This window comes from Melitaea cinxia, chromosome 14, assembly GCF_905220565.1.
Source record: "Melitaea cinxia chromosome 14, ilMelCinx1.1, whole genome shotgun sequence".
Taxonomy (NCBI): domain Eukaryota; kingdom Metazoa; phylum Arthropoda; class Insecta; order Lepidoptera; family Nymphalidae; genus Melitaea; species Melitaea cinxia.
Window position 1 is genome coordinate 16679966 of NC_059407.1, and position 17975 is coordinate 16697940.

Below are 17975 nucleotides of genomic sequence, written 5' to 3' on the forward strand. Positions count from 1 at the left end.
CACCAGCTTACTCGTGCGCGTAAAGAAGTCGCGCGTCAAGCGTGCGTAAAGAAGTTTTACTTCAGTAAGTCGATTGAGCAACCCACAATAGCCAATAACGTGGCCGCAGGGCCGGCGTGCGACTTCGGCCTGTGCGCGCACAGCCAGTGCTCCAACGGCTGCGCGGCCACGCCGGCGGGCGCGCTGTGCCTGTGCCCGGCCGGCGAGCGCCTGCGCGACGGCCGCGAGTGCGAGGACGAGGACGAGTGCGAGCCGCCGGGCCGCTGCTCGCAGCTGTGCCGCAACACCAAGCGCTCGTACTCCTGCGCCTGCGTGCCGGGCTACCGCCTGGCGGCCGACAAGCACGGCTGCAAGGCCGACAACCACTCGAGCGCCTTCCTCATCGTCTCCAACCGCCACTCGATCCTCGTCGCCGACCTCGACGAGCAGGGCCTCGAGCGCGTGCCGATCGACGTCGAGAACGTCGTCGCGACCGCCTCCGACATGCACACGGGCACGATCTTCTGGTCGGACATGAAACTGAAGAAGATATCGCGGCTCGACCGCGGTGGCGAGCCGCAGGTCATCGTGTCGACGGGCCTCGACCTGGTGGAGGGGCTGGCGTACGACTGGGTGGGCGGCAACATCTACTGGCTGGACAGCAAGCTGAACACCATCGAGGTGGCGCGCGAGGACGGCAGCGCGCGCACGGCGCTACTGAGCGCCAACATCACGCAGCCGCGCGGCATGTGCCTGGACCCGGCACCCGACGCGCGTTGGCTGTTCTGGACCGACTGGGGGGAGAACCCGCGCGTCGAGAGAATCGGCATGGACGGCACTCAGCGCATGGCCATTATCACGACCAAAATTTACTGGCCCAACGGCTTGACTCTGGACACGGCGACGCAGAGGGTCTATTTCGCGGATTCCAAACTGGACTTCATCGACTTTTGCAACTACGATGGCTCGGGTCGTCAACAGGTTTTAGCCGGCAGCCACTACTTACTGCATCCTCACTCGCTCACTCTATTCGAAGACACCCTGTACTGGACCGATCGACAGTTGAATAGGGTTTTGTCGGCTCATAAGTTCAGAGGGACGAACCAAACGGTGGTGTCGCATCTGATTTCCCAACCTCTGTCTATACATGTTCATCATCCGTCTTTGCAACCGCAATACCCTTCACCGTGCAAGAAAGACACTTGCGGACACCTCTGCTTATTGAGTCCTAACAACACTATAGGATACAGGTGCATGTGCAAACCGGGATTTAAATTGTTGCCTGATGGAAAGTGTATTGAAGGTAATAACTTTTTTTTTACTCATCATAGTAACAAAACTATTTCATTGTTAAATATTTAATACGTTATCAATAAACTAAATTTTTATTTGTAGATGAAATCCCATATCTGATGGTTCTTAAAGGATCACAAATAATAGACTTAGCAACAGATGGATCGGGAAGAGCTGCTCAATTGCCTCCGGTTGTTGGAATTCAAGGTAAATTTATTGACATTTTTTCAATAAGCGTACTTATATTACCTTTCTATTGCTAACTCTAATTAAAATCACTCACTTAGGTGGAGTACAGCTGGATTATGATCGTCAAGGCCATACGCTTTACTGGCTTCAGTCGATATCAGGTGACAGCGAAGATGACGAGAACTGCACAATCTACACTATGCCTTATGGTGGTGGCAATAAAGTTGAATTCTTGGGCCAAGATACTGGTATTGTCGGATCTCCTTCTGCAATTGCTTTTGACTGGTTAGGACGCAATTTGTTCATAGCGAACAAAGCTGCAAGTAATATAGAAGTTGTTCGAGTTGACGGCAAAGTGAAATTCCGAAATATCGTGTTTGTAAACGATGGCACTCCTACGTCGATAGCCAAACCTAAAGGATTATGTCTGGATCCTACGGAAGGGTAACTATTTTTTTTTCAATTATTTTTACTGGTACATTCGATTATAACGATAATTATTATTCTTTTTTTTTTACAGAAAAATTTATTGGGCTGATGAGGGTGGTTATGGAGTACCTCCGAAGATAGGAAAAGTTAACATGGATGGTAGTGAATCAATTATTCTAGTGGATACTTTGGAAAGGCCAGAGGCTGTCGCCATCGATATTGAAAAAAAGATTGTCTATTTTAGCGTAGTGTACCCACCTGCTATTAAAAGTGTTAACACTGAAGGAAACGATTTTAGGACCATTTTATCCGAAGAGAACGCCATTTCCTTCCCGAAAGTAATCGCAGTGCTAGATTCTCGTTTATATGCACTAGATACACTGCATGAAAAAATTATCAAAGCAGATCTTCCCAATGGGGATAACATTAAAGTTATAATGGACAACGAAAGCGATCTCAAATCTTTAACCATATTCCAAAAGAGGAAGATGATGCATCATCCCTGCTCATCTAATAATGGAGGATGTGAACAGATATGCATTCCCAGTGAAGGAGGATCGAGAGTTTGTGCTTGTTCTATTGGGTACAGAAAAGAAAATGAAGTCAACTGCGTTCCTTTCAAAACTTTTGCTGTGGTATCGCAATTAGATCTCATTAGAGGGTACGACCTTAACGGTAGCTCAGAAGCAATGGTGCCAGTTACTGGTCGAGGACACCATATACTCCACGTTGATGTCAATTTTGCGGAAAACCATATATATTGGGTAGAATTCAATCGAGGTCAATGGAATGGTATTTTCCGTATCAGACCGAACGGTTCTGAGATTGAACATATTGTCAAAGAAGGTATTGGCAGCAACGGCATACGAGGTCTAGCGGTAGATTGGGTTGCCGGAAATTTATATTTCACAAATGTATTTCCACATGAAAATTATGTGGAAATGTCTTGGCTCGATGGATCGAACAGAAAAGTTCTAGTTAAAACCACTATGGATGCTCCAAGAGAACTAGCAGTAAACCCGCTGAAACGTCTTCTTTATTGGATAGATTACGGTCAATACCCTCGAATCGGTAAAAGTTACCTTGATGGTAGCAACTGGCAAACATTAGTGAGCTCAGGAATTTCAAATCCAAGAGATTTAACAATAGATATGTTAACTCACGATGTTTACTGGGTAGATTCAAAACTGGATCAGATACAAAAAATATCATACAATGGCGGTAACAGACAGCTTATTCGATCAAACTTGCCTAACCCTATGGGTATTGCTATTCACACTGGAAGTGTTTACTGGGTCGATAGAAACTTACAGACAATTTATAAAGCATCCAAACTACCAGGTGTCACATCGCTACCAGAAAAGATACGAACTAACCTACCTAAATTAAGAGATATCGTCATATTTGATATAAATAACCAACCCACTGACGAAAATAACCCATGCCGAAAACTTGGTAATGGAGGTTGTGAACAACTATGCTTCAGTTATCCTCCAGACGCTAATAAAGGATATACGCATCGCTGTGAGTGCGCCACTGGTGAAGTTTCACAGAATAATCCCAAAAAATGCGATGCCGTTGATGAATATTTGGTTTTCACAACCAGAACTGAAATTCGTGCTGTTAATTTGGATCCTAAATCCACAGGAGTACCGTTCAAACCCATCGGAAACCTTACTAATGTTGTTGGCGTTGAATTTGATTATGCAGACAATAAATTATTCTTCACGCAAATAAGACCCTGGGCGAGGATAGCTTGGATGTCTGCGATTAATCCAGACCCATCTGGCATTCAAAACATTATTAGTAAAAATATTAACCCTGAAGGAATATCATATGATTGGACACAAAAGAAAATTTACTGGACAGACAGTTCAAATAACTCTATTTACGCTATGAATTTAGATGGTACGGAATTGGTAATGATAGCGAGAGTCGAACGTCCTAGAGCTATTGTCGTTGACCCTTGCAATGGAACTTTGTACTATACGGATTGGGGTCGATTTGGAACTTCTGGCAAAATTTACAGAACTACCATGGCTGGATCTTTAAAGAAGGCTATTATTGATAAAGATCTTTCACAACCCAGTGGCCTTACTATTGATTTTGACGACAATATGTTGTACTGGACCGACGCAGTTCGTGAAAAAATAGAACGATCTAAATTAGATGGTTCTGATCGAGAAGTATTAATTTCTGCGACAATATATCCATTTGCCATAACGGTGTTTGGTAACTATATTTATTGGACAGATTTACAACTGCGCGGTGTATACAGAGCCGAAAAACATACTGGAGCAAATATGGTAGAAATGGTTAAAAGGTTAGAAGATTCACCACGTGACATTCATGTTTATAGCACTAAGAGACAGAAATGTCAGAGAAATCTATGTAATATTAATAATGGAGGGTGTGCACAAAGCTGTCATCCTGCGCCCAACAACTCAGTTGAATGTAAATGTGACGATAATACTAAGTTAGTAAATGAAGGAAGAATGTGTGTTGCGAAAAATATTACTTGTGACCCTAGTAAGTTCTTCTGTGCCAATGGCAAATGTATAAGCCGTATGTGGTCATGCGATGGAGATGATGACTGTGGCGATAATTCTGACGAAGAGAAAAATTATTGCGCATACCATTCTTGTTCACCGAATGAATTCCGCTGTAATAATGGTCGGTGTATATTCAAATCATGGAAATGTGACCACGAAAATGATTGCAAAGACGGATCAGATGAAGAAGGTTGTGTGTACCCACCCTGTGCCGATGGTGAATTTACTTGTCTTAACTCTCGCTGCATTCCAAAAACGCAAGTTTGTAACGGTATAAACGACTGCAAAGATAACATAACATCCGACGAAACACACGAGAGATGCCCAAGAAACACAACTTGCCCAGCAAATCACCTTAAATGTGAAAAAACTAATATATGTGTAGAACCGTACTGGCTTTGTGATGGAGATAATGATTGTGGAGACAATTCTGACGAAGATCCACTACATTGTGCTCAAAGAACCTGTCCACAGAACAGCTTCCGCTGCCCTAACCATAGATGTATACCAGCCACATGGTACTGTGATGGTGACGACGACTGTGGTGATGGTGCTGATGAACCTCCAGAATATTGTCGTTCGGAGGGTAGGACATGTTTCGGCGACTTATTTACGTGCGACAATGGCAACTGCATACCAAGGATTTATATATGCGATGGGGATAACGACTGTTTAGACAACAGTGACGAAGACGATAGACATCAGTGCAACGAAAGAAAGTGTGATGCTGAAACAGAATACACATGTGAAGAGAATAAATTCTGGGGCAGAGCTCAGTGTATACCTAAAAAGTGGCTATGCGATGGCGATCCAGATTGTATAGACGGAAGTGATGAAAATTCAACCATACATCATTGCTCCACTCCTACTCCTTGTTCCGATGATCAATTCCAATGTAATAATGGCCGTTGTATAAACGAAGGCTGGGTGTGTGATCATGATAATGACTGTGGGGATGGATCAGATGAAGGAAAACAATGTAATACGAAATATAAAACATGTACTGAGCAAGAGTTTAGGTGTCAGAACTTCAAGTGTATTCGAAATCATTTCAGATGTGATGGAGAAGATGATTGTGGAGATCATTCTGATGAAGTAGGGTGTATGAAAGAAAATAAGACCTGCCCAATGGGACAATTCAAATGTAACAACGACCAATGTATAGATAATCGGCTGGTCTGTAATAAAGTTTCAGATTGTACCGATGATTCTGACGAGCCTGCGCACTGTAACGTCGATGAATGTGCGAAGTTAGAAATAAATCAGTGCGGACACAAATGTATAGATACATTAACTGGATATTATTGTGATTGTAATCAAGGATACAAGCTGTTGAGTGACGGTAAAGCTTGCGCTGATATAGACGAATGTGTAGAAACACCTGGTGTGTGTTCTCAATATTGTTCAAATACTCCAGGTTCATATTATTGTAAATGCAACGACCAATATTACGAGAGAGAGGCTGACGAACACACATGTAAAAGGAAAGACAATACTACTGCATGGATCATTTTCACAAACAAATATTATGTAAGAAATATGTCCACTGACGCTTCTCTATATAATTTAGTTCATCAAGACCTTGTGAACGTAGTTGCAATAGATTTTGACATCAGAGAAAACAAAATATATTTCGCAGATGTTTCCGCCAAGACAATTTATCGATCTGATTATTCTGATCCAAACCCAACGAAGGAAGTGGTTATACGACACGATTCCCATGGCCTAGAGGGTATTGCGATAGATTGGATAGGAAGAAAAATATATTGGTTAGATCGACATTCTAAGAATTTAGATGTGGCTGAGTTAGATGGCACTAGAAGGAAAACACTTAAAACTGGAATTGCTGATCCGAGAGCACTTGTAGTTCATCCAGGCACTGGATACTTATACTATACATCATGGCACCTTCAAGCATACATTGGAAAAATTGGTATGGACGGTTCCAACTTTACGACCATTTTGAACTGGGAAGATGATATTGCCTGGCCGAATGCTTTGACTATTGATTATTTCACGGATAGGATTTATTGGGCTGATGCTCATTTGGATTATATTGGATCTGCAGATCTGGAGGGTAGACACAGGCATATAGTATTATCAGGCTCTAAAGTTCCACATGTGTTTGCTCTTAGCCTCTTTGATGACGAAATTTATTGGACTGATTGGAATCTCAAAGCTATTAGTAAAGCGAACAAACATTCTGGCGAAAATTTAACGATACTGAGAAATACAACTCATCGTCCATACGATATTCACGTTGTCCATCCGTTGAGGCAGTTGACATACAATAATCCTTGTGGAAAAAATAATGGAGGTTGTTCTCATCTTTGTCTTATTGCACCGCCACATGAATCTAGTTACCTAAATATCGAGGGTTATGGAGAAGAAGGAGAAACAACATTTAAATGTGCTTGTCCAAATCAATTCTATTTAGCAAGAGATATGAAAACATGTATTGCAAATTGTACTGATGGTCAGCACAGATGTAACGGGCGTGATGAAAAGTGTATACCTTGGTTTTGGAAGTGTGATGGAGAGAAGGATTGTATGGATGGTTCCGACGAACCCGACACCTGTCCTGTCAGACATTGTAGAGCTGGATCTTTCCAATGTAAGAACACAAACTGCACTCCGGCAGCAACCATTTGCGACGGAACCGATGACTGTGGCGATGGCAGCGATGAGGCGAAATGTGCTCATGAATGTCCTCTCTTAGAATTCAAGTGCAAAGGTAGTGGTAGATGTATTTTGGACAGTTGGAAATGTGACGGTGATCCAGACTGCAAAGACAACAGTGATGAAGACCCAGTGATGTGTCACAACCGCCCATGTAATCCAGACACTGAATTCTCATGCAAAAACGGCAGATGTATACCCAAATTATGGATGTGTGATTTCGATAATGACTGTGGGGATGACTCTGATGAACCCGCCTACATGTGCAGACAGAAAAATTGTACTAATGGTTGGAGACGGTGTCCAGGACAATCAAACTATAGATGCATACCAAAGTGGTTGTTCTGTGATGGAAAAGATGACTGCAGAGATGGATCCGATGAATTGTCCGAAAACTGTCCATCTTGCAATGCCGAAACTGACTTTACATGCCAGAATAAACGTTGTATACCAAAACAGTGGCTATGTGACTTTACCGACGATTGTGGAGATGGCAGCGATGAAGCGGAATCTGTGTGTCAACACAAGTACAGAGAATGTTCTGAATCTGAATTCAAGTGTGGAAATGGTAAATGTATCTCGTCCAGGTGGCGTTGTGACCATGAAGATGACTGTGGAGATAATAGTGATGAAATGGATTGCGGTGGATTTAAATGTAAAAATGGAACATTCCAATGTAAATCTGGTCACTGTATAGCAGCATACTTTAGATGCGATGGCGATAGAGATTGCCGAGATTTGTCTGATGAAATCGGATGTCCTCCGCGATTCCCTGGTGGCAGATATTGTCCGGAAAGCAGGTATTAAAATATTAATTATAAAATATAATAACATAGTACAGGACAATTGATCTACAAAATAGTTATTTCCATTATAGATTCCAATGCAGTAACAACTTGTGTGTGTCGCAATCGGATCTGTGCGATGGAACGGATGACTGTGGGGACGGATCCGATGAAGCCTCGTCCATTTGCACTAACTTCAATTGTGACACACTTCGACGATTCCATTGCGACAATCATCGCTGCGTGCCCAGGTAAATTGTATAACTTGTGACATTGTTCAAATCAAACTTTTTACCCAAGAAAACAAACGACAGAAGCTATATTCGATATATTTTGTCATCGTCCAGGTATCAAGTGTGCGACGGCATAGACAACTGCGGCGACGGTTCGGACGAGAACAACATGACGCTGTGCGCGATGCGCACGCGACCGTGCGACCCGCTCACGCAGTTCCAGTGCGCCAACCGGCACTGCGTGGCGCGCTCGCAGCTGTGCGACCTGGCCGACGACTGCGGCGACGCCTCCGACGAGCTGGGCTGCCACCACGCACACGCCTGCCTACCCGCCGATAAAGGTGCGCTGTCGTGCTGGCATTGACCGATTCTTAGACGTCTTAAAGTACCACTACGTCGCACATTACTTCGATCGAAGTCGAAATCTTCCAATCAAATGAGACCACGACTGGTGTCGTTTCCAGGCGGCTGCGAGCACTTCTGCACGAACCTGACGGCAGCGGGGGGCGGCTACATCTGCACGTGCTTCCAGGGCTGGATCACCTCGCGCGCCGACAGCAAGCGCTGCGAGGACGTGGACGAGTGCGCCACTGGAGTGCACCGCTGCGCCCAGCTCTGCACCAACCTCAACGGCAGCTACACCTGCAGCTGCCGGGACGGCTTCCGGTGAGGGCCGATGTTTGATCTTATTGTGTGATACTGCTGACCGTTTTGTTGTAATTGAATGCCACTTTTCCCCCAATGAAAATTAAAACGATATGTTATTCTTTATAATTGTAATTCTTATAGGTTGGCGGATAGTCTTTCCGGTATATGTAAGGTCATCAAGGACGACGTAGTTCTCATGTACGCTAACGGTCCCGAAATTCGGGCGTTCGTGCAGGACAAGAACGAACAATTCGACGTCATAACATCTGAGAAGAGAATCGAAGCGATAGATTACGACCCTAAAGAGGAAATGGTATTTTGGGCGGACAGCTACGATAAGACCATCAAACGTTCCTACATGATCAACGCCGTAAACGGTGAAGTCAAGAGCGGATTCGCGCAGGATCTCAACATGAAGGGTAATTCGAAGCCGACCGCAATAGCCGTAGACTACATAGGCGACAATATATACTGGACCGAAACCGATCGAACTGGTTCGAAGCCCAGAGGCCGCGTGATGGTGGCGCGGACGGACGGCCGCTACCGGCGTGCGCTCGTGCCTGCGGGCATCGAGAGCCCGACCTCCATCGTTCTAGACCCGCAGCTCGGCAAGATGTACTGGGCGGACGCGGGCTCGGCGCCCAAGATCGAGATAGCCTGGATGGACGGCTCTAAGAGGCGGCCGTTGATCACGGAGAACGTCAGACACCCGACCGGGCTGGCGATCGACCTCGCGATGGACCACACGATCTACTGGGCTGACACGAAACTCAATACGATCGAGATGATGAAACACGATGGCACTAACCGCAAGGTCATCCTGAAGGGTGATTTCCTGAAGCATCCGCTATCGTTGGACGTATTTGAATCGTCGCTATACTGGGTGACGAGGGATACCGGTGAACTGGTCCGCCAGGACAAGTTCGGGCGTGGAGTGCCATTCGTCATCTCCAAGGATCTAGTCAACCCGTCGGCAGTGAAAGGTGAGTATTTATATACTACTCGCATATCTGTCGTAAACCACTCTCAAAACGATCGATGTTAAATTTAAAATCGATTGATTTACATTCGATTTACAATTGTCGATAACATTGAAGTAATAGTCATTGACATGATTGATTGAAATTTATTTAGCACTCGTCTACGACGCTCGAAGCCATCGGTTCGTTTACCATAGAAAACAAAAATTCACGCAGTGCCATTCGCTCACTACAAAGCACAAATTTGACGTCCCCCCTCCCCCCCAGTGTACCACCCGCTGCGCTACAACTCGTCGCGCGGCGGCTGCTCGCGCGCGCCGTGCTCGCACCTGTGCCTGGCCGTGCCGGGCGGCCGCCGCTGCGCCTGCCCTGACGCGCTTACGCCGCCCAAGCGCGCCACACACGAGCTGGCCTGCGACGCGCGTGAGTACACACTTCACACTTAACACTTATAACTTAACACTTAACACTTCACACACACTTCACACTTAACACTTATAACTTAACACTTAACACTTCACACACACTTCACACTTAACACTTAACACTTCACACACACTTCACACTTAACACTTATAACTTAACACTTAACACTTCACAATTCACACTTCACGCTTAACGCTTCACGCTTCACGCTTCACGCTTCACGCTTCACGCTTCATACTTCACACTTTACACTTCACACTTTACACTTTACACTTAACACTTCACACTTCACACTACACACTTCATACTACACATTTCATACTTCACACTTCACACTACACACGACACACTACACATCACACACTTCCCACTTCACACTTCACACTTTACACTTAACACTTCACACTTTACACTTTACACTTAACACTTCACACTTTACACTTAACACTTCACACTTTACACTTTACACTTAACACTTCACACTTTACACTTAACACTTCACACTTTACACTACACACTTCATACTACACATTTCATACTTCACACTTCACACTACACACGACACACTACACATCACACACTTCCCACTTCCCACGACACTCTACACACTACAGACTTCACACTTCCCACTTCCCACTTCACACGACACACGACACACGACACACGACATACTACACACTACATACTACACACTACACACTACACACTACACACTTCACACTTCACACTTCACACTTCACACTTCACACTTCACACTTCACACGACACACTACACAGTTCACACTTCACACTACACACTTCACACGACACTCTACACACTACACACGACATACTACACACTACACACTTCACACGACACACTACACACTTCACACGACACTCTACACACTACACACTTCACACGACACTCTACACACTACACACTTCACACGACACTCTACACACTACACACGACACTCTACACACTACACACTTCACACGACACTCTACACACTACACACTACACACTTCACACGACACTCTACACACTACACACTACACACTTCACACGACACTCTACACACTACACACTTCAACTACACACTTCACACTACACACTTCACACGACACTCTACACACTACACACTTCACACGACACACTTCTCACTTTTCACTTCAAACTTCACACTACACATCTCACACTACACTCTTCAAACTTCACACTACACACCTCACACTACATTCTTCATACTACGCCATGTTTATTTTCCCCTCTATTTTTAAAGACCTGTCGACAATAAATAGTATTGCGTAAGAACGCGATATAATTTGTATATTATTTGACTACTCCGTTGACGCAGTTTGTAGTAGGGTCGTGGGTCCGCCTGAGTGCGAGTGTAATATTTGTATTTATATGTATGTATTATTTCCATATGTATATATTTACAATAAGTATTTAAGTATATGAGCCGGCCGTTACCTATAACGCGCATTAAGTTACCTCCCGCCGCAACCGTGTAACGTGTCGCAGCGGTGGAGCCGGCGCGGCCGGCGCCGCAGGTGTGCCGCTGCGAGAACGGCGGGCGCTGCGCGTGGGACGGCGCGGCGCTGCAGTGCGAGTGCCGCGCGCCGCTGGCGCCGCCGCTGTGCGCGCGCGCCGCGGCCGCCGCGGCGGGGCGCGCGCCCGCCGCCGTGCTGGTGCCCGTGCTGCTGCTGCTGGCGCTGGCGCTGGCCGGCGCCGCCGCCTGGCTCGTCGTGCGCAAGCGCCCCTTGTGAGTCCCGCACCGCCCCTACCGACCTCCTGGAAACGAGGAGACGACTCGATTGGATTTGACGACTCGATTGGATTTTGACGTGAAACTTCTTTAGGCGCACGAATTTAAAAATTTTACGGTTGAAACGTCACGAAGATGTGCAACGTTTTGATGTGCAACGTTTTTTAATTATGATTCCTACTTCGTCCGGTACAGGCGTCACCTTAGTTTTCAATTAGTTTATACTAATTATTTTTTTTCAATTAGTTTGCCAAAGAAGTTTCACTTCTGACATGTGTACTTTGTATGCACGCACTTTTACATCTATACGCTTCAGCCTGTAATATCCCACTGCTGGGCATAGGGCTCCTTCCCCATATAGGAGAAGGATCGGAGCTTAATCCATCACACTGCTCCAATGCGGGTTGGCGAATTTATTTCCTACTATGAGTAACGATCGCTACCGATAACAACCGGGACCGACGGCTTGACGTGCTCTTCAAGGCACAGTGAGGAGACCCACAAGGCCTGCATAAACACCCAGACCACGGCAAACATCTGTATGGTCAATACAAATGTTTATCATGAGCGGGGATTCGACCCACGACTGCCAGCGCAACAGCCACAAACTAGTGCTGTCACCGTTGCGCCAATAAATATATAATACATAAATTTAATGTATGTTACTTCAGAACTTTTGACTGGGTAAACCGATTTCGGTGTTTTTTATTTTAATCAAAAGGTAATGCGTGTCATATTGTTCCATTTAAATTTAATTGAGATCTGATAAATATTAATTGAGTAATCTTTGATAACGCGTATTTACTTGACTATTTTTTCAGCTATTTACGTTGTACTCGTCGACGTAATTGAAGTCTGTTTATATCTCAACCGTTCTCAACTGTCTTCAACTGTTGCACCGAGTGGAAAGGATTCAGCGATGGGTGATTTCGATCTTCAAAATTGTCTCATTTCTATATTTTAAGTCGTCGAATTTCCCCATCGCTAAACCCTTTCCGCTCGGGACGAGAGGCTGATTTCGAAGAGAAATGTATCGAAAGCGTGAAATGGAAACAGTCCGTGTGTTCTCAGCGGCAAGGGCGGCGGCCTGGGCAGCCTGGCGTCGTCGCAGAGCGTGTCGTTCCGCGCGGGCTCCAACGTGGAGTTCGGCGCGGCGGCCGAGGCGGCGCCCGAGCCCGCGCGCAAGGGCCGCGACTTCAGCAACCCCATGTACGACGCCGTCGCGCGCGCCGCCGCCGCCGGCGAGCCCGAGCCGCCGCTGCGTACGTACCGCCTTCACTGTCACGCCCACTGCTGGGTATACTTCACTGTCACACCCACCGTTGCCCGTAGGCCTTGTTCTCTGTCTAGAAAGATTGGAGCTTACTGTTCCACGCTGCTCCATTGCGGGTTGGCGGATATGCTCTTTACTATGAATTAACGATCGCTATCAGGTATTTACGATCGGGACCGATGGTTTAACTCGCTCTCCGAGGTACGGTAGGGAGACCCACAAGAATCCTGCGGGGATTGGGGGGGATTGGGTCGGCAAAGCGCTTGCGATGCTTCTGGTGTTGCAGGTGTCTATAAGCTACGGTAATCGCTTACCATCAGGTGAGCCGTACGCTTGTTTGCCGACCTAGTGACATAAAAAAAATATACAAATCAAATATCAATCTCGAACGGGAATCGAACCCGCAGCCCTCCCGGAAGCTCCGGTAATCTTACTCGACACGGGAATACAACACCGCTCGAAAGTAGTATTATTTAGCTGTGATCTTCTATAAGCTGCGCCAGATTTAGCTGATGTTCCCCGAGCTCAGTAACGAATAAAATCCCGCTGGAGCGGTCAATTTTTGATATGATATTCAAAAAATGTTTAGAATCCCTAATGTGTGGGTAACACAAAAATAAAATCGTACATATTAAGAATAGCATGGTGTCGTCTCCTGTCAAAGATTTTCATTGTAATATGAAACTTTGAATTGTTACGGGTCTCTGTAAAGAACTCACTATAGACGGCGCCACGGTTCGCTTAAACCGAAAATAAAAATCATCATATCAAGAATTTCGCTCTGGCGAGTACTTCGTTCCATAGCTTAATCGGCTAGAGCGCCGACACGGTCAGTCGGAGACGCGGGTTCGAATCCCGCTGGAGCGGTCAACTTTTGATATGATATTCAAAAAATGTTTAACGAATATGCAATTCGGGACCGCAGCGGGCATCTACGAGGTGCCCGAGGAGCTGAAGGAGAAGGTGGTGTCGGCGGTCATCTCGCCGTCGTCCACGGAGACGCGCGGCGGCAAGCGAGCGCGCGCGCTGGACCCCGCCGCCGACACGGGCGCCGACACACAGCAGCTGGTGCGCGAGGACCGCCACTGCTAGCGCGCTGCCGGCTGGCCCGCGGACACGGCCAAATGGAGAAATCGATTTTTAAAATTTTTTTTTTTTTATTACAGACGAAATAAAAAATATCGACTGAATTTTTTAAATAAATCGATTATTATTTTTAATCGATTCTCGAAATCGATTTTTCCTTAATCGATTTATTTAAAAAATACCTTTTTCGAAAGTCGCATTCCTATAACGGACGTTTAGGACGTTTCAATGACAACGGTTTTTTACCCACGTTGCCGTTAATGATTCTCGCTACACTTTTTTATTTTTGGTGGAAATTTGATTTATGCGATATCTTGTTACTGTCTCTTATATATATATATATATATATATATATATATATATATATATATATATATATATATATATATATATATATATATATATATATATTTTTTTTTTTTTTTTTTTTTTTGTTATATTGTACTATTCATTTCCCAAATACAAATAAAGGCGCAAAAGCGTGATGTATTTTAGCCTAATTGACGACTGAATATTTTGGTTATATTTAGGCCCATTACGACCGATATATCTAGCCTGTTTATGATTTATTTTATTGAAACTAAAAGAAATTTAAAAAAGCTAATATTTTTGCAAGGAGAAAGCGCGAAACATTAACTGCAACTACCACCTGACCAATCATGATATTATTAGAACGAGTCGATGGGACGACTCTCGTTCGTTTTCCACAAAGAAATACGACTCGCTTCTTGAACCTTGTAAAGAAAGTTACAAGCGAGTAAATATAACATAGTACGGTTTTTTAGGAGTTGCAAACTGTAAAAAAAAACTTGTTGGTGACTTTGTTACTTTTTTTTACATGGAATTTATTTAATCTATGCTATTGTCACGTATAAAAAAAATTGTAGCATTTTATACTAAAACTGTTTACTGTTGACAGGCAATATATGAGTACGACTGCAGTAAATATTATAGTTTTGCCAATTTTTAAAACATTTCACTATAAAACTGTCGATTATAAAAAATTTCAAAGAAAAAAGAATATCTGAATTTTTTTTATAATGTTTCCATTGTACAGAGATGAGATTGATACTCGGACGCAGCATTTAAGATGTAAATTCAGACAGAATGATTATATGGAAAATTTAATACCAAACACTATAGAACTATATTATTTAATAAGATTTTTACAAATTTTCTTAAACTAAATACTAATTTGTAATTTCCGAACGTTATAACATTTTTTTTGGCAGCAACACTGAATAACAATTTTTTAGATACATATTCAATTGTTTTTACTTAGACGACGTTATTTGTTTGATATTTTATACTACTTATATAGACAATATTTTCCTGTTATACTTTTTTCTTTGCTAATTTCTTTCCGGCCGTACTTATGCGTCAGTATTCTTCTTTTATTGTTCGTCGATTCAAATCATATCATAGCGTGATATATTGTCGTTAGTTATATGTACATTATGAGAAGAATTTATTATAGTATAGTTATCTCGTATTGTTCGAGATGAGGGCCGACAAAGTCCCGACATACATTCCTGAAGAGTGTAAAGATTGATTTAGTACATATTGTAAGTAAATAGGAATGCGGAAGCGACCACTCTTCATAGGTTCTAGGTTCATTTGACAATAAGCGACGTAAACGTTTAGAGAATAATTTATTTATTTCGTTATAAGACGTATGTAAAATATAGCTATGTTGTGTTTTATAATTGTCTATTAAATAATAAAATTTTTAGATTCCTTTGTGGTATTGACGATTTGCCATAAAATGTGAGATAATATTTCTGTTGTTTAATGTTAAAATAATTATCGTCAATTATTTTTTGTTATGAAATCCTTTACCCAATGTAAATATGTGCTTTCAACTATGTGATGTACATTTTAAAATTAAAAATATATAAATATATACTATTAACCTATTATTAAATTGTCTAAGATTCAAAATTTTTACTTGTTGATTATAAAAAGTGAATTTTAGACAAAAAAATGTCATTGGTTAGAGTAAAGGTGTTAATATAAACGGACATCACAACTTTTTTTTTATACAATTACAAATACGACCAGAAGCACATTAGGATGAGAGTTAAATATACATTTGTAAAAAGTATAAATCTGTCAATATAATAAGTAAGGAAATGAAATATTTTTGTATTGGGATTATTATTATTAGTTGTTTGACATTAGTCGAGAATATTGTGTAAAAATAAATTAATTATGAAATACACAACTATCTGTTATTTTTACCCTTTTTTAATATAAAACATTATAATATAAATTCTGTGTGGTTACGGCTGTAATAATATAGCCACCCCCTCTCTTCCCGTGGGTGTCGTAAGAGGCGACTAAGGGATAACACAGTTCTACTACCATCTTGGAACTTAAAAAGCCAACCGATGGCGGGATAACTATCCAACTGCTGGGTTTGAAATACACAGGCCGAAGACGGGCAGCATCGTCTTCGGTGCGACAAAGCCAGCCCTGCGGTCACCACCCGCCTGCCCAGCGTGGTGACTATGGGCAAAACACATGAATTCACGCCATTTTTGGCGCGCACATTTGGAGGCCTTGTCCAGCAGTGGACTGAAAATAACATATATGGCAAAACAATGTTTGCGTGATCAGCTAGTATTATACAAATATATAGTTACTAGCGCACCCGGGAGGAGTTGCCCTGCCCGGAAAACAGCTACCAAATTTGATTGCCTACATATCGATAGCAGCGCCACCTACCGGGTCTAATAGAGATAAAAACTACCCTATTTCCCAAGTTGGACAAAATTACAGATGCTTACAAAATTTGATAAAAATTGGTTCAGTTGTTTCGAAGTTTATCTGGAACATATCTATATCGTGGCACGAAATTTTTCTACATATAGATAATAATAACGTTGGCCCGCAAACCAAAAACAACATCGACTTCACTTTACATCGACAAGTAATACAACGTAAGTAGTGGAAAAAGTAATTAAATACACATTAGGGATCATTCAATTAATATGTAAATAGAATTTTAGTAATTTCTAACCCCCTCCTTCCCCTTGTCAGCGTAAGTCAACAAAACTCTACCCCCCTCCCTCCTATACTTACGTAAACATTGGTTTATATTTTCAATCTATTCAGAAATAATAAATATTAGTGATGTAATCACCATCAAGACCACCCGGCCCCATGTTATCGAAAATAAACAAAACAAAGAACGCCCCACCCTCCCTCGGCGTTCACGTAATACTTGAATGACCCTTATTAGAGATGACTAAAAATAGACTCGTTACGTCTTGATCAAATCAAATTATTCCACATGACGAGCACGAGCTTTCGATTAAAAGAAGAATCGTTAAAATGGGCACTCTCAGTCAAAAGCTCTGAGGTGGGTGACACACATAAAAAAATCGAATTGAGAACCTTTTCCTTTTTGAAGTCTGATAAAAAGGGGTATTCTATTAAACAAAAAAAAAATGCATCATCTCAATACAACTGTGATTTTCCTCCTTATAATCGCAATTTGAGATATTTTCTAATTACCAAACAAATTTTTTTATTATTATATATTTTATTAAGAATTAATTAGCTTACTGGACTTCTTAGTTGAATATTGCTTGGCAAAAAGATTTATTACTAATCTTATCAGCTTTTACTAATCTTATCAGCAATATTCACTAAGTTCACTAAACT

General features: G+C 42.9%; 1 protein-coding gene across 1 annotated transcript in view; it reads left to right on the forward strand.

Annotated features, from left to right (window-relative positions):
* LOC123659526 (low-density lipoprotein receptor-related protein 2) overlaps positions 1-14635 on the forward strand; it is a 278192-nt gene extending 263557 nt beyond the window's left edge. Inside the window, exons 15-26 of the mRNA XM_045594737.1 lie at positions 110-1282; positions 1375-1479; positions 1560-1905; positions 1982-7921; positions 7999-8157; positions 8254-8480; positions 8604-8805; positions 8929-9770; positions 10035-10190; positions 11704-11944; positions 13019-13209; positions 14146-14635. Coding sequence (XP_045450693.1) covers positions 110-1282; positions 1375-1479; positions 1560-1905; positions 1982-7921; positions 7999-8157; positions 8254-8480; positions 8604-8805; positions 8929-9770; positions 10035-10190; positions 11704-11944; positions 13019-13209; positions 14146-14312 — 9749 coding nt within the window. The 3' untranslated portion in view covers positions 14313-14635. The remainder of the gene's footprint in view (positions 1-109; positions 1283-1374; positions 1480-1559; positions 1906-1981; positions 7922-7998; positions 8158-8253; positions 8481-8603; positions 8806-8928; positions 9771-10034; positions 10191-11703; positions 11945-13018; positions 13210-14145) is intronic.
* The last annotated feature ends 3340 nt before the right edge of the window (positions 14636-17975 follow it).